This window comes from Tachysurus fulvidraco, chromosome 18 (assembly GCF_022655615.1).
Source record: "Tachysurus fulvidraco isolate hzauxx_2018 chromosome 18, HZAU_PFXX_2.0, whole genome shotgun sequence".
In the NCBI taxonomy this organism is placed as follows: domain Eukaryota; kingdom Metazoa; phylum Chordata; class Actinopteri; order Siluriformes; family Bagridae; genus Tachysurus; species Tachysurus fulvidraco.
In genome coordinates this window covers 14918349-14942903 of record NC_062535.1, presented here as the reverse complement: position 1 = coordinate 14942903, position 24555 = coordinate 14918349, and the positions used below count along the sequence as shown (strand labels likewise).

Sequence of the window (24555 nt, the reverse complement as noted above, 5' to 3'; positions counted from 1 at the left end):
TGCTGAAATCATGGCTTGGGAAATCCTGCCACCTAGTGGACAGAAGCCACATAACGTATAAATCGAGATCGGTATCATAATGATATACGATGAGTGTTATTCATAGTGAACCCTGCCCAAAAGCGGCATGTGAGCAGGAATATTTCCTGTTCACCAAAGATAACCAGCAATGTTTCTAAAATAGTGCTCTACTCCATGTTCCCTATAAATGTCAAAGTGTACTATTGATATTCTCACCATCTAGGGCTCATCATTCATGGACACACGGGATAGTTTTCATAACTATGAAACAACCGGTGTCCAAAATAGTGCATTGTGTGTGCTATGAAGAGTTGTATAAGGAGTTTTACTCGATTATTATTATTATTATTATTATTATTATTATTATTATTATTATTATTATTATTATTATTATTATTATGGATGGATGTTTAGATGGATGAATGTTACCCAGAAACATTCATCCATCTAAACATCCATCCATCCATCCATCCACCCATCTAAACAGCTAACCATCCATCTATCCATCCATCTATCCATTTCTGTAGTGCTTATCCTACACAGGAAACAGGAAACTTGAAGTCTACGAGGTGCACAAGCCAGGGGACAGGGATCTGGACACACACACACACACACACACACACACACACACACACACACACACACACACACACACACACACTATGGACAATTTTGGAAGCACCAAAAGTACAGTGAGAACATGGAAATCACACACAATCCCCACCACACACACACACACACACACACACACACACACACACACACACACACACACACACACACACACACACACACACACACTCAAGGCAAGGGAGAGAATCAAACCCCAGGCCTGGAAATTCAAGACAAACATGTTGTAAACATGGAACAATATAGAGGCTGGTGAGGGAGCAAATGTTTATATCTGCTATAACGTAAGTGGTAACATTAATTAATATTACATTAGAACAGAGACTGTAATCACTGGCATTGCGATGTCTTTATTCATTCTCCTACTTCAGGATTTCAGCATGTTATCAGAGTTGTATAAATGTGGAATGTTTAAAGCTCAATGGGCTCTTTATCAGGCTTCTCCTTCACTTTCACATTCTCACTTCACTGTTTAATTGTGAATATGTCTTTAATGAATTAAAAAAAAGTAAAAATAATAAAAGGAGAACAGACTGTGATGGAATTAAAGTGTTAAGTGACTTTATTCATGCCTTCATTTGATCCATTAAACATATATTTATATATATATTTATATATTTATGTATAAATTCACAGTCAATCCATATAAAAAAGGAAATGTATACAATAACATCATTTACAAATACATAATTGAGAAACAGGATTAAAGGTTAAAGGAAGGTCCCAGATGATGCTTCTGACCGGCCATCATCGGGCTTCAATATAAACAACACTTATATATAAATGGTGACGTCACATACGTTCAAAAAAAGGGTGCAATAAAAATACTGAACAAATACATGACATGACTTAAAATGCACATAAGGAGCTTAAGATTTTTTTTCTTTTTTTTCTTTTAAATGTACAGACATCTGCTACACTATGTTTGTGCACAAATTATGCAGTTTAAATGAAAATGAATCTCTCTCTCTCTCTCTCTCTCTCTCTCTCTCTCTCTCTCTCTCTCTCTCTCACTGTAGCAACACAGTACATGGACTCAATAATAATAATAATAATAATAATAATAATAATAATAATAATAATAATAATAATAATAATAATAGGATTGTTATGAACTTTTGACTAATCTCTGTGAACACTCACTCCATATCAAAGCTGTGCAAAGTTTCATTTTTTTCCCCATCAGGAAATAAATCACTGACCGTTATTTATCTATTTATTTATTTATCTATTTATTTATCTATCTATCTATTTTTTTTTTAATGATTATTATTATTAAGAAAATGATATTAATTTAGTAGATGAAATAGCGTTTTTCTTCTTGTTCACATTGAGATTTATACCCTGTTAATTATCCATCTGTGTGTGTGTTTTTTATTTTTAGTAAAATCCCCATCGAATTACGTCATCCGCTCCTCATACGGAGGTGAGAAACAAATCGAATCAACAGTTTGAAGAAATTATGTGATTTTTTTTTTTTTTTTTTTTCTTCACAGTTCACGACTGACAGTCAGATGGGGGGAAAAAACATACAGCGAGTTACATCAGGGTTTCTGACTGGCTAAAATATACTGGTGTAATAGTCTCAAAGTGGGTTTTAAAATTGCAATGAAATAACATAGAAATGCTGAATATGATCGACGTGACATGCCCTGCAATATGCGCTGGTATTCTCTCTCTCTCTCTCTCTCTCTCTCTCTCTCTCTCTCTCTCTCTCTCTCTCTCTCTCTCTCTCTCAGTCTTTGTAATATTTTGGAGTATGATCAGTATGATCAGCTCCTTACAGATAGATATATACACATGTATAAATGTATTCTTGAGGATATAAACGGTTAAATACTGATCATAACTCCTTACTCTTCATCCAGGACTAGACTTCTAATACCATGAGCACAGGTAGGGAAAGGTCCAGCCTCTCCCGGGCCACATCCTCCCAAAACCGCTCTGTGTGTGTGTGTGTGTGTGTGTGTGTGTGTGTGTGTGTGTGTGTGTGTGTGTGTGTGTGTGTGTGTGTGTGTGTGTGTGTGTGTGTGTGTCCTCACACCAGTGCATGGCGGCGGCGGTGGAGTGCCAGGTGATCCGAGCGGGAGAAGCTGCGCTCGCAGTCGCCGCACTTGAACGGCTTGACGCCGGTGTGCTTGCGGTAGTGACGTGTGAGCTCATCAGAGCGTGCAAATTTCCACGCGCAGCCATCCCACGTGCACTTATATGGCTTCTCACCTATGAGAGAGAGAGAGAGAGAGAGAGAGAGAGAGAGAGAGAGAGAGAGAGAGAGAGAGAGCAACCGTGTTCATATTCAGATTCCATCTGAAATGTGAAATTTGATGTTGTGTCTCTGTTCAGTTCATTTAAACTCTAAATATACTGTCTGTATTTTTTATTCTGTCCTGTTTCCCATTTCTTTTCTGACTCACAACATTGTCAGCCATCTGCTAGTTGTTTTTTTTCTGGCCCTGAAACGAGCACCGTTGCCATTCAGAAAACAGCTTTATCTTGACTGTACATCATCACAGAACCAAACACGTTTCTATTCGCCAGTTATCAAAATGTTTGGATTTTTACCATCTAAATGGGTCACCCTTCTGAATGAGACCCTGTGATTGGCTATTGTGTGGAGCATCAGAGCAAAAACGGCTGATCACAGAACGGTGATCTATAAATATATACTCAGCAGAAGTGTTAGGAATGCACCAGGCCCTGAATCCCCAATCAGAAACCAAGCTCACTCACATAAGCTCCTCCAATTACAACAGATGTCTAATTAAGACTCGATAAACTCTGTACACTCACTTTCCTGTGTGTTTTCTCTTGTGTTATTAAGCTCGATGCACAGATTTGTGTTTTTGCTCCTTGTATTTATGACACCTTTCTGGAATACACGTCACTATACGTCTGGTGTAGGAGTGTTCAGTCTTTCAGACTCACCAGTGTGTGTCCTCCTGTGGGCTTTGAGGTGAGAGCTCTTGGTGTAAACTTTACTGCATCCCTCAAACTCACAGCGGTGGATGCGTCTCCTCTTGGTGTCAGGAGACTCGGGTCGTCTCGACCTTCGCATGCTCTCGATGCTAAACGGTAACATGGAGCTGCAACAACAATAATACAAATTTTTGTTATTAAAAAAACACCTTATTTTATATTGTTACTAAAGCAGGAAGGGGCTGAACGCTGCTGATGTTTGTAAAGTGCAGAAAGAAGTATAATAACACAGGAAATTCCACAAGCCATCAGACTCCTTAATGACTGAACTGAACTGTACCGCACACAACACACACACACACACACACACACACACACACACACACACACACACACACACACACACACACACACACACACACACACACACACACACAAATACACACTGTATGGACTGCACAGTCCTACACCATATATACACTCTTCCAATATATATTGTTGAACATACAGTATTTACACTGGTCTGTGCTGTTTTTGTATATTGTCTTTTGTGTAATGCCCTGTATTGTTTGTTTCCATTGTCTTTTGTCCTGCACTGTCTTTGATCCTGCACTGTCCTTCTGTCTTTTGTCCTGCACTGTCTTTCTGTCTTTTTGTCCTGCACTGTCTTTCTGTCTTTTTATCCTGCACTGTCTTTTGTCCTGCACTGTTTTTCTGTCTTTCTGTTTTTTATCCTGCACTGTCTTTTGTCTTGCACTGTCTTTCTGTCTTTTTGTCCTGCAGTCTTTCTGTCTTTTGTCCTGCAGTCTTTCTATATTTTGTCCTGCACTGTCTTTCTGTCTTTTGTCCTGCACTGTCTTTCTGTTTTTTCTCCTGCACTGTCTTTTGTCCTGCACTGTCTTTCTGTTTTTCTCCTGTTCTGTCTTTCTGTCTTTTGTTTGCACTGTCTTGTCTGTCTTGTTTGTCCTGTTTGCACCAGGTCACACAGATGCACTTTATGTATCTAGGACTAACTTACTAAGTCCTTATAGCTCTGTCTATGTTTTATGTAGCACAATGTTCCTGGACAAACGTTGTCTCATTTCACTGTGTACTGCAACAGCTATATATGGTTGAAATGACAATAAAAGCTTCTTGACTTAAGTGCGATGATATAAGTGCGCTGTAGTTTACTGTGCTGAATTAGACCAATATACATTATTCTAAGAAACAATTGGTCTTAAAGTTAAACATCATCCAAAACTTCATCAAACATCCAATCAGATCATCAAACACTCAATCCGCCAATTATTTAATTAACCGGTTAATTACTTAAAACGTTAACAGTGAGGGCGCCAGATACATCTCTATCCCTGAATATGGAGTGATGACTTAGGTGAAGCATTGGACAAAATTAAATCATTGACCTTTTTACGAAGGTAACTAACTGGACGGTGAAGATAGAAAAAATAAAGAGAAGAAAAATAAAAAATAAAAGAAAGTAATTGTGAAAGAAAAACCTAGTTTTTTATTTGTACCAGTTTTTTGTAGTGAAAAATAAAAAAGAAAAGGGAGGAGGAAGAAAAAAAGAGGACTAAAGAAAGAACAAAAAGAGGGGGAATTAAGTAAGGAATAAAAGAAAGAAGAAAAATAAAGGGAAGAAAAGAAGGATATAATATATCTCTATATGAAAGACTTTAGAACTGTTATTCCTGCAATACAGCTATATTTCAGAGATGTTATTAATAATCTTTAATCCACAGGAATCAGGAGAAGGTGTGTACGGTACACTGACCCTGTGTCTCAGATCTGATTCACGGCTTTGTTGTGACTGTAATATTAAACAGTTCACCGCAGGACTGTAATGTAAAAGACGGAGCCACATTAGCAGTAATAATAAATCCGGTCACTAGAGGGAGCTGCACCACTACTATTAACGTTCCAACACGTAGCTCCTCCCTGAGTCTGTTTCTGATCCCAGAGGAAGAAGGAATGTATTTATCCATAAACAGATTCAGGGAGACGTAAACGATTTCCACATAAAAGTTTGAAAAAGATGAAAAACAAAACAAAGTAAACAACATCTGAACATGGTCTCTCTCTCTTTCTCTTTCTGTCTGTCTCTGTCTCTCTGTCTCTGTCTCTCTGAACAAGTCATACATGGCACACAATAAAACATAAACATAACTGCTCATCTGTGTACATACGAACAACACACACACACACACACACACACACACACACACACACACACACACACACACACACACACACACACACACACAAACACACACACACACACACACCACAGCACATAGATCCTGGATCAGTGGTTTTAGTCCAACAGGATTTATCTGGATAAGTTTGGGAGTTGCTCCTCACCCCCTACAGACTCACTTCCTGTTTCTCTTGGGCTACAGGGGTACATCATTTGTGTGTGTGTGTGTGTGTGTGTGTGTGTGTGTGTGTGTGTGTGTGTGTGTGTGTGTGTGTGTGTGTGTGTGTGTGTGTGTGTGTGTGTGTGTGTGTGTGTGATGTGGAAAGGGGAGAACGGCCACCTGTGGCTGTTGGCAGCTCAAACTCTTTTGGGAGCCTAGAGGAGATGGAGGGGAAAAAGAAGCTTGACTCGACTCCCAGATCTTCTCTTCTCTCATTCTCTCCCAGAACAGGGAGGAGAAAACGATTCAGCACGAGATGTGACGGAGGGAGCGATGTGAGCAGAGGGCCGTCGTCAGGCTGGTTTTAAGAAGCTCTGACATGACCACGTCTCGGGAGATGCACAAATCTTATTGATGCTGGATTTGGAGATCATCAGCAGATTTTCAGCCTCCACGCAGGAGGAAGTGTGTAGAGTCGAGGTCAAAGCAAACAGATAGAGTTAGGAATGAAAGCATTTTGTGCCAGTACACTGGGCCAGGAACAAAAAGTAATAGAGGGATGAAATGATATCCCCTTTAATTAAATTAATGAGCTTTAAAAGAAAGAAAGAAAGAAAGAAAGAAAGAAAGAACTAAAAAAAACTAAAAGACTCAACAAGTGTGATTTTTTAAAACATAGCTCCTGATTGGTCAGCCTTGATTAGTGAGACCTGATATGTGGTTGTGGATGTGTGAGCTGAGTAAGGTTTGAGCTGATGGAGATGTGAGATGATAGAGGTTCGAGATGATGGAAGTTTGAGCTGATAGAGGTTTGAGCAGGTGGAGGTGTGAGCTGATGGAGGTATGAGCTGATGGAGTTGTGAGCTAATGGAGTTGTAAGCTGATGGAGGTGTGAGTTGATAGAGGTGTGAGATGATGGAGTAATGAGGTTGTGGAGGTTTGAGCTGATAGAGGTGGGAGTTGATGGAGGTTTAAGCTGTGTTGTTGGAGGTGTGAGTTGAGGGAGATGTGAGTTGATGGAGGTTTGAGCTGATGGAGGTGTGACTTGTTGGAGTTGTGAGTTGATGGAGATGTGAGTTGATGGAGGTTTGAGCTGAAGGAGGAGTGACTTGATGGAGGTGTGAATTGATGGAGGTTTGAACTTATAAGGTGTGAGTTGATGGAGGTGTGAGTTGATGGAGGTGTGAATTGATGGAGGTTTTAACTTATAAGATGTGAGTTGATGGAGGTGTGAGTTGATGGAGGTGTGAGTTGAGGGAGATGTGAGTTGATGGAGGTTTGAGCTGATGGAGGTTTGATCTTATAAGGTGTGAGTTGTTGGAGGTGTGAGTTGATGGAGGTTTGAGTTGGAGGTGTGAGTTGAGGGAGATGTGAGTTGATGGAGGTTTGAGCTGATGGAGGTGTGAGTTGATGGAGGTTTGAGTTGATGGAGGTTTGAGCTTATAAGGTGTGAGTTGATGGAGGTTTGAGCTGATGGAGGTGTGAGTTGATGGAGGTTTGAGTTGATGGAGGTTTGAGCTTATAAGGTGTGAGTTGATGGAGGTGTGAGTTGATGGAGGTGTGAGTTGTTTGTGTCCTAAAGGTTTTCATGCTGTTGATTTTTTTTAGCAAAGGCTGAATGAGGCAGAGGGAAGCTGCAGCTGAACACCATCTAAAAACGGTAGAACTTGTTCTTTTGTTCCGTCTTTTGTTTAAACATTTTTTCCTCCTGGAGGCGCGGGAAGGGGCTTTCCTGCAGCGAGGACGTGCATGGCAGTGCCACTGAGCTCGGATCAGTTCGTAACGGTTTCTGACACACAGGACAATGGTGTACGGTGTGTTCTGCTGACCCGGGATCAGGAGAAGCGAACTGGGTTTATGTGACATGAACCTGCTCGCCTCATGCACCTGCGTCCCTGAAACACACTCCCTCTGAGACCTGAGCAAACAATGATTTTAAGAAACGACAGAGTGCATTAGCCAGCTCATCCGGCCTCTCACTCTCTCTCTCTCGTTCACACACACACACACACCCCATGACACAGTCAAACACATTGTTGCCTTGAGGCTTGGCACAGAGCTTCACACTGCTGGCAGCCATGTTCCTCTTCCTCCCCCTGGTGTGCCCATCAGCTGGCACAGCCGCACCGTAACACACGAGCCTTGCGGGCATTCTGAATATGGAGGAGCCTCTGTCACCCTCCGGGGAGATTTCCTTTATTAATGAGCTTCCCTTTGGACTGAGCTACACACACACACACACACACACACACACACACACACACACACACACACACACCTGCACATCTGCCATTCCTTCACAAGTGCCCATTTATAATGATGATGAATTCATGCTGACATGGAAAGTGTCTCCACAAAATTCTATCAAACTGAGAGACAAAAGCAGCTGGATCTCACACACACACACACACACGCACACACACACGCACACGCACACACACACACACACACACACACAAACACAATGACAGATTATTGAGGATCTCTGTGAATTTTCTTGTATTGTGAGTGTGTGTGTGTGTGTGTGCGTGAGATACCTAGAAAGGCTCTTTGATTTGCCATCAAAGGAATTTCTTAAAGTTATTGTGTAGAACTGTACAAAAGAAGTCGTCGCTTTCAAGAACAACGATTTCCAATTTTCTCTAACTGTGTAGAAAAATATTACTATTACACACAAAATGTCACACTGAGAGCTTCTTAATGTTCTCATTTGGAGAACCGCTAAAGCTTCTAGGTTATGAATTTTGAATCATTTTGAACCATCCAAAGAACCCATAAGAAACCGGTCTAGTACAAACAGGTAGTTTGACAATCTTAAAAAGAAAAGTAGGGAATATATAAAAAGTCGATAGATGACACTATGCTATCAAACACAGTTTTCCATTCAGTAAAGGATCCAAGTTTCTGTTCCCTGTTCTTGAAAAGTGTACATACAAGAGATTCCACTTAACACCTGAAAGGGTTCTTTGATTTGCCTCAATAGGAAACTCTTAAAGTTTCTAGGGTTTCTCATTGAACTGTCCATTAAACTAGAACCACTTCAACAACTTTTTGTTAACTGTTAACTGTCCGAGGAACCCTGGAGATTCTTATTCTAAGGAAGTTAACAAGCAAACAAGCTAACAAAGAAAATAAACACCAAATAGTTCTCCAGCACTCTTAAAGGTTCTTCAGTTTGTTCTTCTGAAGGTTTCTCACCAATCCCCATGTAAAGAACCAATAAGATACTGTTTTCTCTAACGGTGTATAAAAATAATGTTTTTTTTTTTCTTCTTAAAAAAGTTAGCTAACATTTTAAAGCATTCTTCAATTTGTCATTCTGGCCCTGAAAGATTTTGGAAAATGTTCCACCTATAATATCATTAATAAAAAAAAAATGTAATAAAGGTGCATAAATGTTTTACTAAAATGAATTGTAAACGTTAACAACTTGAGGATCTAAATAATTACACAGATAAAACTTATTGTGTGTGTGTGTGTGTGTGTGTGTATGTGTGTGTGTGTGTGTGTGTGTGTGTGTGTGTGTGTGTGTGTGTGTGTGTGTGTGTGTAAAACTCACTCCTGTACAGCACGGGCGATGGTCAGGGCGGTAGAGCCGGTCTCGTTCACGCTGTCCAGCGTCACATTGGGCAGGTCATCATCCTCGCTGTCACTCAAAGATCGCCGTGGAGACGGTCCATCTTGTACTCTGTGTGTGACTGGAGATGAGGATGAGGATAAAATTTAAAATTAAATTTAACATTCAAACATAAAACTTACTATGAGCGTGGTTTGACCTAAAAATGGACCTAACAGCTACTTGGTAATGATGTGGCTTCTTTAAACTTTAGTTAGAGAATTTACATGCTAATTGAGCTTACTGGCTAACTAAGCTAATCTATAAATCTTGGGTGTTAGTTAAACATTACATGTGAGCAGGTTTGTTTAAATACGTGACTGAGGATATGATAATATGATAACACACAGACTAAAATCTTCCTCACGGCTATGACAATCGTGTGCTAGTTAACTAGCAGTTAGCCTGTTTATTGTAAACATTACCTCACAAAACATCATGTGTAAGGATTCACACTGTTCTAACGTCTTTAAATCGAATTTGAACTAGTCTGAAGTTCCTCAGTCATGTGGAGAAAAAAAAAAGAAAGTTTTTGTCTACTGATGTGACATATATATGAAATGATTTCTCAAATCCTGGTTCAAAGATTAACTGATCTTTTTTTTTTCCTTCCTTTTACTGTTGTCTGGAACGAACGAAGCTGTTATCTGGAAAGATATTTACATGAAAAACAGAAAAGGCTTTCGGGAAATAAAGAACGTTTTATTTGAGCGATCAGATGCTGGGATTTTCCTTTCCTCAGGTTTTTCTAATAACTCTCTGTGACTCAGCTTAATTAATGCTAAATCTGAAGACTAGCGCTCTGAAACGTACAGGATTTCCTGCTAAACACAAAAGCGTATAAATCACATCCTGTGCAACTGTAGCCGGATGTGTCTGTCTGCGGAGTTGTGCTTTTATTATTGATATTATTTTACAGTGATCTTTTATAGTTACAGAAGTGTTACGGCTAATTGCGTTTGCCTTGTTGTTGCTATGGAAACCTCTCTAGACACAGTAGAGGGCATAGGCGCTTAAGATTTTTACATTTTTCTTTTTTATTTTAAACAGATCATACTTGAAGTGCATATGAGCTGTGTGTGTGTGTGTGTGTGTGTGTGTGTGTGTGTGTGTGTGTGTGTGTGTGTGTGTGTGTGTGTGTGTGTGTTACAGGAGGTTGGTGTTAGGTAACCTCTCTGTCTGCTCTGTTTCAAAAGAACGAGGTTAAAATGAGAAAGAGAAGAAGAAAATTCACAACTGCCACTAAGCCTGTTATAAACAGTGCTCGAGCAGGAAAGCAGACAGGCTGCCCTGAGAAATGTCTGTGTCTGAGTGTGTGTGTATGTGTGTGTGTATATGTGCATGTGTGTATGTGTGTGTGCGTTGAAAGCCTACATATCAGTCTCCTTACACAATAGAAAGCACATATTAGTTTAAAAAAATCTAGCAGCTACTGTATTAACCGTACAATCTCGGGACTTTAATTTAAAGGGGCGGTTCATAATTTTTTAGCGCCGTCTGCCTTCTGTTAAGTGTCTTGCAAATCTTTTACTAAAAGGTGTTTACCTTTCTCCTCAGACGAAAATGAAAAGTACAAACGCCTAGTAAGACGTTCAGATAAAGGGATAGAGCTATTTTCCAGGCCAGAAAATTTCAAACCAGAGAATGAAATCAACAAACCTACATGTAGCAGATCCATTTTGATAATGATGTTAATCACAGTTTTTGACTAATGTACATTTTAGGATTGTTACAGGGGCAGAGAGCATGGTTAAACTATATATAAATGGGTACCTTTAAATAAACTGAACAAAGACTGTGAAGAAATATGACAGAACAGTCTTGAAAAAATCAAGCGGTGGCTGTTCGGGACATTGTTGGGTTCTGGGTTGTGTCATTAACGCTGATGAGTTTGCAGGGACGAAGAAAGCAAGACAGATAGAAAAAGGGGAAGTGTGTGTATGTGTGTGTGTGAGAGAGAGAGAATGAGAAGGGTGAAACAGAACAAATGTCAAAGCTAGTGCCAGAGCTGGAAAGGTACAGATGTTAAGGAAGGGGAAGAGCCGAGAATCTGTAAACTATACGGAGAACCATCAGTTATTCTGCCATGTTTGTCTATTAAAAGCATACATTCTCTCTCTCTCTCTCTCTCTCTCTCTCTCTCTCTCTCTCTCTTTGAAACCTCGTCTCTCTCTCTTTCTCTCTCTTGGCCTGAACTCTTTCTCACCTTTTCTATGTATCCTGCTCTCTTCCAGCATGGGGGCCATGAGACCACCAGGTCCCAAAGAACCGACCCCGGCGTAGACCATTGACATGGGCTGTACCACCACAGGGACTCTACGGGAGTGTATGTGGATGGGGCTAGGGCAAGGAGGCATGACCTGGGGTATGTGCAGGAATGGCTGCCCCCTGCGAGTGATGGAGGGAGGAGACGTCACCCTTGATGGAGACATCTTTAACCGTGGCACGGGAGTTATGACCGACGGAGGCGAGGACGAAGGCAGCGATAATGATGATGATGAAGATAATGATGATGCTGATGATGAAGAAGAGGATGAAGGAGACCTGGTGGAGGACACTGGAGGGGAACGTGGCGAAAAACGCAGCAAAGATGAAGAGGGTGATGATGATGATGATGATGACGACGACGACGACGATGATGATGATGGTGAAGAGCGGGATCTGTTGGTGGAAAGGTCTACAGGCTCAGTCTGCATCTGGAACAGGTCTGACGGAAAGCGTTTTTCAGGAGAATGAGTCCGAAACCTTCTTTCCATCACCAACACTCCCATGTCTGCGTAGCGACGGATCTCAGGAGACTGTTAAGAAAAAGAATAAAAACATTAAAAAAAAAAGACTCATAAATTTCATTTGTAGGATGAATTTAAATTTCTGTTTAAAGGAAAACAAATATTTCAACGTCATTATCTAAGTTAATTTAAGGATTTCTAGGACCAGAAAACAACAACAACAGACAAGATAAGATGAAGGTAGTCAGATCTACTGCATGACAAAATTGCAAACCATTATCATTTTTCACACAGTTTGATTTAAATGACCCAATCTTCACAGGCTTTTAAACGATCCAGACGGCATCTTTATTCTCCTGACACGTGCGCTAAAACCTACTTATTTGTCGGTGCTCACATGCACATTATAGACAGTGTCAAAGAAAATGTGCCCTAATTTTCCGCTGTGTTTCCTGCGGTCGGCTGGCTTAGAGGTTTCTCAACTGAAATGAAACTTGTTTTGAAACCTCAACTCTGTCTCTCTCTCTCTCTCTCTCTCTCTCTCTCTCTCTCTCTCTCTCTTTCTCTCTCTCTCTCTCTCTCTCTCTCTTTCTTTCTCTCTCTCATCTAATTTGCTCATCTTCATCGTTCCTCTTCTCCCCCTACACAGTCAGTTTCCAACCCCTTATTCGGAAGGGAAAATGAAGGTGGGGGTTCCTTCTGTTGATTACCTCTCTTTTTCCGAACTCAGAAAGCTTCTGGACAGCATGGGGGGGAGCAAAGTTTCCAAGAAAATAATAAAAAAAAATGCTTTGGCACCGATCCTGATCAAACAGCACATGCATGCTTCAACTGTCCGCTCTGCTATTTCGCACTTCTGATGCGGGGCTTTGTAGCCCACACACAAAAAACCTCAGGCAAACAACCATGAACGCAATAGGACACAAGGGGGGGGGGGGGGGGGACAGAGAGACACAGATATAGAGGGAGATATACAGGCAGAGAGGGACGGATATATATATATATATATATATATATATATATATATATATATATATATATATATATATAGAGAGAGAGAGAGAGAGAGAGAGAGAGAGAGAGAGAGAGAGAGAGACAGAAAGAGATAAAGACAGAGTGTGTAAAAGAGAGAGAGAGAGAGAGAGAGAGAGAGAGAGAGAGAGAGAGAGATCTAAAGACAAAGAGGGGGTAGACAGACACACAGACAGAGAGATACACATAGAGACAGACAGATAGACGGAGAGTAAGAGACAGAGAGATAGTGTCATTATTGAGGCTCAAATAGATTTAAAGATAAAAAATAAAAAAAATAATAAAAAAAAAGAAATCCCACATGCTAATACAAAAATCAGCATTTTAAAAATTTTAAATATAACCTTTATGATTTCTGACTATGTTCTGATTATATAAAACAGTAATTGTCAATTGTATTTAAACACAGTGTATTCACTGAATTCACACTTTTCTATTTCTTCAGTTCAGAGGACTAGCCACAGATGCTGTGTGCTAAACTAGTCAGCTAATGTTATTGTTATTTAGCTAAACAGATTGGTGCACGTTCCTGCAGTTAAATCTATCACTGGAAAAAAATCCTCTGGTATAATCAGCGTGAGAGATTTTTTTCATTACTGAAATCTCACTGAGACAAACCTGAGCTAGCGGTTAGCTATGCTATAGTTAGCTATTATAGCCAGCTAGTGCATTCACCTCATGTTGTGATGAACAAAATCATGCTTGTTCTGTTACTTTCACATTTTCACAAGTTTGATTGCTATTAAATAAACTGCCTATAAAAAGTATGCTAGATTGTTTACTACCAGCTAGCTAGCCACCTACGTAGAGAAGTAGTTAGCTAGGTAGGCAAAGCGACTAGCAAACATATCTAATGTACCTAATCTAATACTATAACGTTTCACAGGTTTGGCTTCTGTTAAATCAATTTTTGTAAAATTACCACAGGCTAACTAAGTAGTCTAACTAATCTAACATAGCTTTATATTTCATAAACACACACACACACACACACACACACACACACACACACACACACACACACACACACACACATATAACAGTTATAAAGCTTATATTTTATATATATAGAAAGATCTGGCCGCTGGTAAATAAATAAAGACCTAATGTATTCTATATTGGTGGCTAGCTAGGTAAGTAAGTTAAGCTAGCATAATGTAGCTGAGTAAATCTTGCTTGTAATGTTGTAGTTTGGCTGCTGTTACAATAGTTTGCTTATAAAATTATATTCTAATAAGAAATTGTGAAATCCATCTGTAAGCTAGTTTACTAACAGTTATTTAACCACCCAAGATGTGTTTAGCTAGCTAGACAAGTTACGTAGTAACACAGTCGTGCTTGTTTTCAAACCGAATGAAATAATCCTACTTAATGTGCTAACATTATATTAAGTGTATCTTAGCTATTTTTTTTTTTAGCAATGTTTATAGGAATTTTTAATGAAAGGAAAATTTTTAATGGAAAAAAGACTTTGTAATGGAACTGACTTTATAATAACACTTGCAATCATTTAGTGTGGTATTTCATTTCTTTTCATAAAAAAAAGAAAATTATCAGATATCTTTTATGTGATATCTGTTAGCTAGCTGATGTTTACACAATGACGTCATGGCGTAAAGTTTTGGGGCGGTGAAACTGCTTACCCTCCGCTGCATCTGCACGGGCTCTGCTCTGACTCGCAGGACAGGCATCCCGTCCAGCATCAACATCCTGATCATACACACACACACACACAGAGAAAGAGAGAGAGAGAGAGAGAGAGAGAGAGAGAGAGAGAGAGAGAGAGAGAGAGAGAGAGAGAGAGAGAGAGAGAGAAGGGACGTGTTAGTTTTTCTGTTCAAATGATAAAATGACCATGTGAAAATCTGAGCAGAAAATTTTGAACATGAACAACCTTAATAAAAACAAGAAGATGTGGGTTAATAGAGAGATAAATTGAGTGTTTAGTTTAACAGTATGTGACAAGACAGACCCGGCAGGGCTGGTAAGGTGTAACGAACCGTTCGAACTGTGTAATAAATCCTTTTGACAGTCACGCTGCTCGTAATATCAGTAGTGCTTCAGTGAGAGGGTTCGATAGTTAAGCATCTCCACCTCAACTGAGTTTGCTTATATGTTGTGTGTTCCAGTCTGATTTTATTCACGCGTTTGTGTGTGTATGCAGGTGTGTGTATGTAGGTGTGTGTTGGCACATGTAAAACTAAAATGCCATTAGGCTCAAATATATTCCTCCAACACCTACTAAATCAGTTCTTTTTTTAATCTTTCTTTTTATTTTATTAATACTGGAAGAGATTCTTGGCTGCAAGAAAAAAAACTCCTAGTAGATTTTTAGGAAATGTTTTTTCATAGTAAAATGAAGAATGTACAACTTTCGGCAGCATTTTATTTCTGGTATTTATTGTTGCCATTAAGGCTTTTTATTCCTGGATTTTTATTATCTTAACAGAACCCAAACCAATTGGAACCCCTCTGGAATCACATGTATGCAAGGATTGCGTTAACATTTGTATAAATCAAATGGATTTTTCAATCAGGTTTATCACTGTTATATAAAACATTTGTGATAAAATCTCCAGCAGTGTTAAAACAAGGAAAAGGACCACTTTCTGTTAAAGGGTTCTGCATAGAAACTTTAAAGACTTATATGTTTAGTCACTTTTAACACTACAACCACAAAATGTGTTTATACAATCAACCAATCACCTAACAGCAGAGCAGAACAGGAAAACATACAGACCACAGGCCATATTTGCAAATATTATAATGTGGGGAAAGAAAAAACACGTGTTCTCAGTGACATTGACTGTATCAGTTTCATGTTTGTGGGTGCCAGACGGTCGCGTTGAGTATTTCAGAAACTGCTGATCTGTGATTTTCACACTTACCAGCCTCTCGAGTTTATACTAAATGGTGCGAAAAACAAACAAGCGAGAGAGAAAAAACATCCAGGCAAGGGCTTAATGAGAAGGTGCGAAAGGTCAGAGGAGAACAACTCAGTTGATTTGATCTAACAGGAAGGGTACGGTTTGTATCTCAAATAAACACTTGTTACATCTGTGATGAGTAGAAAGGCATCTCATATCGATCTCAGAGGTAATGAGCTGCAATAGTAGAAGATCGTATCGGCGTCTGATCAGATCATAAAAAAATTCTACTTAGCTCTTAAAACTCTTAAAAGATAAACTAAAGCATAAGATTCTAAATTGTTAACTTTTTTCTTCCTCGCAAAGAATGCGCTAATTCAGGAACATGCAAACCATCTTAATCAGTATTCTTAATCAGAACTATTTTTTGTGTAGCTCGGATTAAATTAACAGACCGTGTGCTGGTCACGGACGTGAAAACGTGGCAGGAACGCAATAGAAGCTGCCACTCGTATAAATGCTGGCCACACAAGCTTCAGAGTTTGAGGGGGGGGGGGTCAACAGGTTAGCTATGCTGTTACAGCTCAGCATATACAGTAGCATGTTGATAAATGGTGGCGCTTGAGAATTCTGTGGCGAGCTCGCTGATTCAGGAGAGACCCGGGGCAGGAACATGCTGACTGCTTTGGCCTCTGCTGAACTGGATTTTTGTGTGTGTGAGCAATGAAGCAGACAGGATGTCAAAGGAAATGGGTGGGGTCTTGGATGGCTGCACAACAATTAGAATTCCTTGACCCATGCTCCAAGTGTGTGTGTGTGTATGTGGATGTGTTTAGTGAACTAACCAGAACCTAACCTGCTTTAGGAGGACTGTAATCTTTCCTGATATACATAAAATATTCACCAGAGGAATACCATTTACAGGTGGCTCGCTGTACCTCAGGCCATCATCATCATCATCATCTCTTCATCGAGAGCCGTATGTTTGACAACTGTGCCCCTGTAACACCTAGAACAACCTAGAAAAGGCTTGAATGGACCCCTGAGCATCAATAAGTCCCCACTTTAAGGTTTTGTTGCCCTGCAAGAGGGTTCAGGAAGCAGGCTCTCCTGGAAGCAGCCACAGGATCAACAAGCAAAGGGTGACATTGTAATGGTTACAAATGGCTAATCAGATTTTCATTAATGGTAAGGTACGGGATCAATGAAAGGCTGAGGTTGGGACTGGGATCAGAATCAAATAGCCTTTGTGAGAAGGAGAGATTTTCTTTGGCACCCGTTTCTGATGAGGGAGAAACTTTGGTGAAAGGACAGCTGGCCAACATCAACCTCATACAGAATGAGGCATGACATGTCAGTGATGGAAGTCAGAGATGGACAAAATCCACTTCAGCCTCCACTCTGGGGGAAGGATCAGGGGCCTACTAGAATGAACCAGACAAACCTCAGATGTGGTTAAGAAACGCTTCTCACAAATTAGCGACTCAAGTGAGTTGTCAGCTCTTCATATTAATTCAGTGCTCAATTTGTCAGTAAACTGATCTGAGCGTTCTTATCGTAAAGGATATTTTTATTCCAGGACTACGCCTTATCCTTGTCTGATAAAACTCAAGTTTACAGTAAACTCTGCAAGTCATCTTTTGGCCCAAAGTGCAGAGAACCAAGCACAAGACGAGAAAGCATTGAGTCAATGTTTTTTTTTCTTTTTTGGAAAGGAGATGGTCGGTTTCATCAGAGCTCAAGACCTCAGTCGGTCAGCACAACTTCCTTCCATCCTGTTGCTCCGCCAATAACCAGTTTGAGCTTTGTGCCTCCTGGATAAACACCACCTACTCCACCTCTACTCAATAATCTCCCTGGTGCAAGAGACAGATAAGAGTTTGGATGGAAATTGGACCGTGTGTTTGATCTGGCCACAGCAGAATGGAAGTTCTTTTTTAAATGGATCTGTAAAAAGATATGAAAAAAATAATACAAGTGTACAAGTGTAGTGTTGTTTCTCTTTGGGAATTATATAACACTACATATAATCCTACAACAGATGTTTTCTCTTTCAGAATTCTTTCCAAGGAACGCTTGAAGAACCTATTTCCTCAGAATTGGTATGATCTCATTTGCATAATGGTATATTCCTTTAGGGTTTAGACTAGGGTTTAGTTTAAATACCAAAGAGTCAAATGAAAGGTTCCACAAAGAGTTCGTCCACTGCCTTATAGACTCAAGAGAATAGAATGATTCGTTTACAAAAGCAAAGAATTACTACACTCTCAAAACAATCCTTGAGTAATGTTTTTTATTATTTAGGACTATAAGACTTGATTGTCATAAAACATCTCCAGGACACAGAGATCTGGATCTTCTAGTCCTAATCTAAGATCACGGTCCTCCCAAACCCCCCCCTGAACCCATATCGAACTTTTACCTAACCATCTATTTTGGAGTGTCCGAAGCTGATGTCACTGACAGATAACAGAGATGTCTCGGACTTCCCGGATTGGACCTGCGTTCAGGAACATGCAGACCTCTCCTGCTGGATTCTCCTGCTTTGCGTAATCAGGCCTCGCCAAAAAAAATCCCAGAGTGACTTCAGACTTTCCATTTCAGCGGCGCTAGTTTTCCTTGGCGGACGACTCGAGTCGGATGGGGGCTGCTGCCGGGCAGAGCCAGGACGCTGCTCAGCCTCACAGTATGTGTGTGTATATGTGTGTGTGTGTGTTAGGAGAGGTGCACTATTTCAATGTCTGTTTTCTACGAAAGATAATACGTTATGTCCAAGAAATAACTGGAAAGGCTTTTGGATGCGACCGACAGCAATAACAACTGCAAGAACAAATCAAAATGTTATGCTTTTTTTTTTTTAGGTTTTAAAGGCTCACTGAATCCTGCCAACAAAACAGGGACAACAATTTTCTAGTAAAACCCTCTACTATAAGCTCATGGATTCACAAATCTTGTGGAATGATTAAAAAAAAGTTTTCATTATGAATACAATAATAAACATAATCATATCCTGGAGCTAAATAGAGTAGAGTCAGGTCTTGGTATCGCTATATAAATAATTTCTTTTTGCCTCACACTGAAAGCACTGTCTAAATAGTTCCCGCTTGTCGTCCAACACACTACATAAATATTTGAGACTATCTCCTGCAGATTTACTAAGTTGCTTCTGAAATTAAGCTTCTGCACTTTCAGTGTCTCTGGTGTCTCTCTCTCTGAAAGAAAGCTAGCCAAAACATACTCTCTTCTTACATCTGCTATTGATTTGGGGCATGGCCCAAACACCTCGGTTTCTATCTGTCTATGTAGCCACACAGACACCCTACAACTAGACTGAGAGCGGATCGAGCTTCCTGGAGCCTGGAAGTATGCAGGAGGCTTTAATAAGGTGTATGCTGCCTATTAAGTACAGTGAGACCGATAGCACTTTCTTTTTCGCAGTAGACTCATCAGAGCTGACAGGATGTGCTCCAGACTGACACATGCAAACAAAAAATGTCACAAGACTGTCTTTCCTGTCATCGATCCAATAATCTTGAACAAGACATTTTTTACATGGTTTTTTTTTTCGCCCCAGATTTTGTTTCTTTATCGCAACCTGAACTATCACCAGAGTTGACACTTATGATTTGCGTGCCAGAAACTGATCTAAGATCAGCACAAAAACAGCCCATTCTCCCTCTTGGCCTCCTGGGCTCAGGCTGGATCTGGTGCACTCTTGCCATACGCTCTTGCATGAAGACAGTGTGCCAGAAAGATCTGAGGCTGCCTCTTTAGTGTTCCCTTGGACAGGCTAAGACAGATGTGTGCAATTTGACTTGAACTGTTGAACCGCGCACTGTCAAACTGTTTATTATCAGAGGGCCGGGATTGCGCAATGGCTGAAGGACATCAGTGTTTGGCGATATTGTGCAATGGTGCAAACAGGACCAAGAAGGAACTCATGAAATGGCAGATTTAAAAAAAAAAAATTTCCAGACAACATACCAACCTCTTTAGGAATACTTCAAGTGGTGACATCACTCACTCACTCACTCACTCACTCACTCAAGCTAAATAAGTGACCTCATGCTTTTCATCGAAGAAATCCATGGACAATTTCTAGAGGCGATCTATATACCGCAGCCCTGTCGACTTCTTGTTTTTTTAACACTAATAATTAGTGGAATGACTTGAAACCCAGGACCCAATCTGAAATAACCTTGTTTGATGAGGACAGATATTTGCTTTGTGCATGACCATAAACGACCAAAAGGTGCTTGAGTATGGTCTGGTCTGCTAGCACAGCTGGAAGAGATCTGTGCACATTCTCATCAAGCTCTGGGGGGCAGTGGCTGGCCCTCCACAGCTGTCCTCTGCATTGTGGGAAAGCTTGGGCTTCTTCTAAAGCCCTGCCAGAAAACACTCGTGTGGCATTGTGAATGCCAGTGACCGAGAAGTGAAGAGAAGAGAAGAGAAGAGAAGAGAAGAGAAGAGAAGAGAAGAGAAGAGAAGAGAAGAGCAATCATACAGAAGAGGAAGAGACAAACACAAGAAAAAATGAGAGGAACTTTAGTTTTTGGCTCAGAAGACTAGAAGAGAAGTGAAAGAGAAAAAAAAGCCAAGACACAAAAAACAACAGCAAAAAAGAGTGTTTCTGCAACACATTCTTGCTGAACTCAATCTCACCTTTAGTGACACCTCCAGTTTCGCTAGACCTTCTGAAAACTTGTCTCCTTTAGTCTCACCATATTTTTTTTCATCCAGCAAGCGTTATCATGCTGCTAGCTGTAACGAGTCAAACAGCTGTGTTTTCCTTCAGCACCACACACATACTAACACACACACAAACTCTTAAGAGTCCTGGGCAAGAGGTGTTTTTCTCACTTCTGCCCTCTGCACTGCTGGAAGATCTGCAGCTGCAAGGAGGGAAGGAGAGAAGTATGGAAGAGACAGAGCGATAGTGAAATAGTGAGTTTAGATTTCTTTTACGCTGTGTATGTGTCTGTGTGTGTGAAGACAGAGAGCTACAGACAGAGAGAAACTTTAAACTCACACCGACGCGCCCACACCACATCACAATGCCAACTCGGCAGAACACAGCTGTTGATCAGTAACAGACTGTTAACCAGTAACCCCTTCCACATGGATCTCTCTCTTTCTTTCTCTCTCTCTCTCAGTGCTCCCCTGTTCTCGGGTGATGTGTGCAATTTGACTTAAACACCAGGAGGGCCCTGGGAGTCAAGGGGTCAAAGTTCGGCCACAGGAAGTGCATCCGCTGTGCTGTTTTGGCCCCCGGCTCTTTCCAGAGCTCAGTTTAATGGCCCTGGCAGTCGCCACGAAGAGCCCCTATTTCCCGTACACTACACAAATCACTCTGCCACTCTGTTTCAGTAGGTCTGTGAGTCATAGACTCACATTTGCTTCTACAGTGTGTGTGTGTGTGTGTGTGTGTGTGTGTGTGTGTGTGTGTGTGTGTGTGTGTGTGTGTGTGTGTGTGTGTGTGTGTGCAGGAGTGGGAGTGGTTGGGAAAGGAGTCGGGGAGTAGTGGGGAAGGGTCATGTTTTTACAGAAGAGTGAAGTCGTTGTCCCCACATGGATAGGAATATCTGATGGGTGTAACATTGTGGGCAGCTCCCTGTGAGGAAAGTTGCTTCAAAAAGGCTGCAGCTTTTATTTAATGAATTGAAATGACTAAAAAATATTCCTTATGGTTACTGAGGTACGCTAAGTATAGCATTAATCAGCTGCATTAATAATTAGTTCCTTACAAAGATACGTGTGTGTTTGTTTGTGTGTGTGTTTGTGTGTGTGTGGAAGTGTGTGCGCGTGTGTGTGTGTGAATCATTTGGATGTGCCAAAACAAAGCAGTACCAGTCTGAAGCCTAGAAAGCTTGAGAAATCAAGCATCATATTTAGATCATGTTTAGAACCCAAGCCAAGAGCAGTTCATCGTCTCCATGCAGTGCATCATATAAAAAAAAACAAGAATCTGAGTTCAAGGACGGTTACACAACAGCAGTGCCACAGCTGCAGCAAACTCAAAATAAAACTGTGTTCCCTATAAATCCTAGCGTTCCTTCCCGTCGTAATAAAGATTTCAGACTCCCTCTCCCGGGAACCCTTGGAGCAAAAGCCGACGCTTGTGTTGATAATTAGTGGAGATGAGTTTGATATTTAGACAATGAGTTAAATCAGTGATTGGCTTTGCAGAGCACAAGGTCCATGTTGGTCTGTGTGTCCTGGCCATGTTGACATACCTGACCAACCCCCTTGCTATGTCTGTGTTTGCACTCATCCCATGTTCCCTGACCTTTAGCCTCTTTCTACATTGTACACGTGCAACCCAACTACGACAACAATCTCGCCAGAGCTAGGGACACTAGGCCAGTGCAGGGTCAGCAGGAGTCCAAGACACAGTGAATGTTTGCTTACGTTCCAGCTGTTTCAGATGTGTAACGCTGTCAAAGAAGAGCAAGCGAGCTTGAGCCCTCTGTGACTGAAGGCTATAACTCAGAGCTCCAGACAGGACAGTACAGATACGCTAATAGGCGTAAAGGGGGAACGTTACGGGGCTGACGTTGTCATGAAGCTCAGAGCATCTATCTAAAGTTTCGTACCATATGTACAAGAAATTATAAATCTAAGCTGTGATATTATAATTATTAGCTAAATTAGATAACACTAACTCGCTATTAACCAGACTGTGTTTGTGCCATACTACATTCTAACGTTACCTAACAATGACAAGTGTTACCTCGCTAGAAGAAAGGCAACTGAAGTGTCTTAGTGCGCTAACTATCATTTAAAGTAACGGTTTATAATAGTTAGAGACCTCTGCTGCCTGTATTGTGAATTACAAAAAAAACAATCAAGCTTTGCCATTTCCTTTAAACCTTAAACCGAAGCTGCAGTCATATCATATCATGTCTTTCCATCTTTGAAAAAGTGGCAGCTGTTTCCTAGCTAGAGGCGGGGCAAATTTCTGGACCAGAAAAGTGTAAACTGTCACTCGGGCTCCTCAGGCGCTTGTTTTTATTTTTATTTTATTTTATTTTTTTTACTTTTTCAACATAGTAGATCTATCAAACCTGCTGACCAAAATGTTTGTTTGTTTACTATCTGTACTATGACCAGAGCTGGATTCTGGGCCAGAAAAATCTAAAATACAAGCTTGAAATTAAGAAGCTTGTCAAATCTGTTTCATTGCAATATCTGGAATTGTAGATTTTCTACAGCATTTATGGAACTATGCAACCCTATCAGAGCCAGAAGCATTTCAAAATTTCACATAATGACCCTTTAAGCTTGAGTATCCATCCACAAAGGCCAAGCGGTAAAAAGAGTGTTTCCAATACTCTCATATAACTGTTACTGACTCGGCTATAGAGGCCAGCCTTTATCGTACTGCAGATATTGTTGTTCTGAAGAGACGTTCTTGGTATTTGGAGTGGATCCAACATAACTATCACCCAGCGAGTGAAAGGAAGAATGGAACAGCGGGGGTTCACACAGAGTGCATAAAATATACATAGCTATCCATGTGCTTCATATGTGCATGGGTGGTGTGTTCTTACTGGAGTGTTAAAGCGTTTAAAGGAAGTCTATAACTATTGGATGCATCGGTGTGGTAGCGTGGATTGATATGTCATACGTTAATGTATAAATATGTAAATATAGAAACAGAGTGGTATTATATTGAGAAAGATCTACAGGTGTTTTTTCTGTCGATTCAAAATTTGTATATGTCATAATGTACATTCTTACGAATATATCAAATTGTTTGTTTGGCTGAAAATGACAACCTGGTACTCAGGTTTTCCTAATTACTAATTAATGAAGCACTAATACTTCTAATAGCACTAATATACCTCTTATGTATTGTGAAAATATTCAAAGCCATTTGTCAGTAGAAGGTCTGGTTTGAATTACTCAAGTTTGAGGTTAGTCTGTAAAAAGACGGCAACGAAAAGTCTTGACAGGCAACTCGGTGAAATGACAGCTGACAGCTAAGAAAGAGAGAGAGAGAGAGAGAGAGAGAGAGAGAGAGAGAGAGAGAGAGAGAGAGAGAGAGAGAGAGAGAAAAGCAAGCAATGCAATTTTAAGAACTGACCTTGTTTGAAGTCTCGGAACGTGAGATAAAGAAGTGATATCCTTATTGCGTCCTTTTAGCTCTCTGTCTTGTTTTCTTGTCTGGTCAGACTCTTGTCTCTCACTCTCTCTCTCACTCTCTCTCTCTCGCTCTTGCTCGCTCGCTCTGTCTTTTCCCTCCTCCTTCAAAGGCTACTCAGGAGGAAATGAATGGGGAGCTCTCACAAAGCTGTTGTACTCTGAAAGTGCACATCACATGACCATTGTGAATGAAGAGGGGGGTGGAACCTTAGGCTGCCAGGGGCGAGGACAATATAGCC

General features: G+C 40.5%; 1 protein-coding gene across 2 annotated transcripts; it reads right to left on the bottom strand.

The window, feature by feature from the left end:
• Nucleotides 1-1190: 1190 nt before the first annotated feature.
• Nucleotides 1191-24555, bottom strand: klf12a (Kruppel-like factor 12a). 2 transcript variants are annotated; one of them, XM_027179029.2, is made up of 7 exons: nucleotides 24258-24555; nucleotides 20834-20932; nucleotides 14945-15011; nucleotides 11747-12338; nucleotides 9484-9622; nucleotides 3577-3734; nucleotides 1191-2871 (listed from the first exon to the last, which is right to left on the bottom strand). In XM_027179029.2, exons 3-7 carry the CDS (start codon nucleotides 15008-15010, stop codon nucleotides 2690-2692), a joined length of 1137 nt encoding a protein of 378 aa, XP_027034830.1. In that variant the 5' UTR covers nucleotide 15011; nucleotides 20834-20932; nucleotides 24258-24555; the 3' UTR covers nucleotides 1191-2689. The 2 variants fall into 2 exon arrangements, with proteins under 2 accessions (XP_027034830.1, XP_027034829.1); XM_027179028.2 differs by lacking the exon at nucleotides 20834-20932 and having other exon boundaries at nucleotides 24258-24542.

Bases quoted from the DNA above. Each gene is read 5' to 3' on its own strand.
- klf12a (XM_027179029.2), bottom strand. From the start codon at position 15,010: ATGTTGATGCTGGACGGGATGCCTGTCCTGCGAGTCAGAGCAGAGCCC. The intron at 12,339-14,944 runs GTAAGCAGTTTC...TTTTCTTAACAG, and splicing joins CCGTGCAGATGCAGCGGAGG to TCTCCTGAGATCCGTCGCTA. The intron at 3,735-9,483 runs GTGAGTTTTACA...TTGTTGTTGCAG, and splicing joins ATCGCCCGTGCTGTACAGGA to CTCCATGTTACCGTTTAGCA.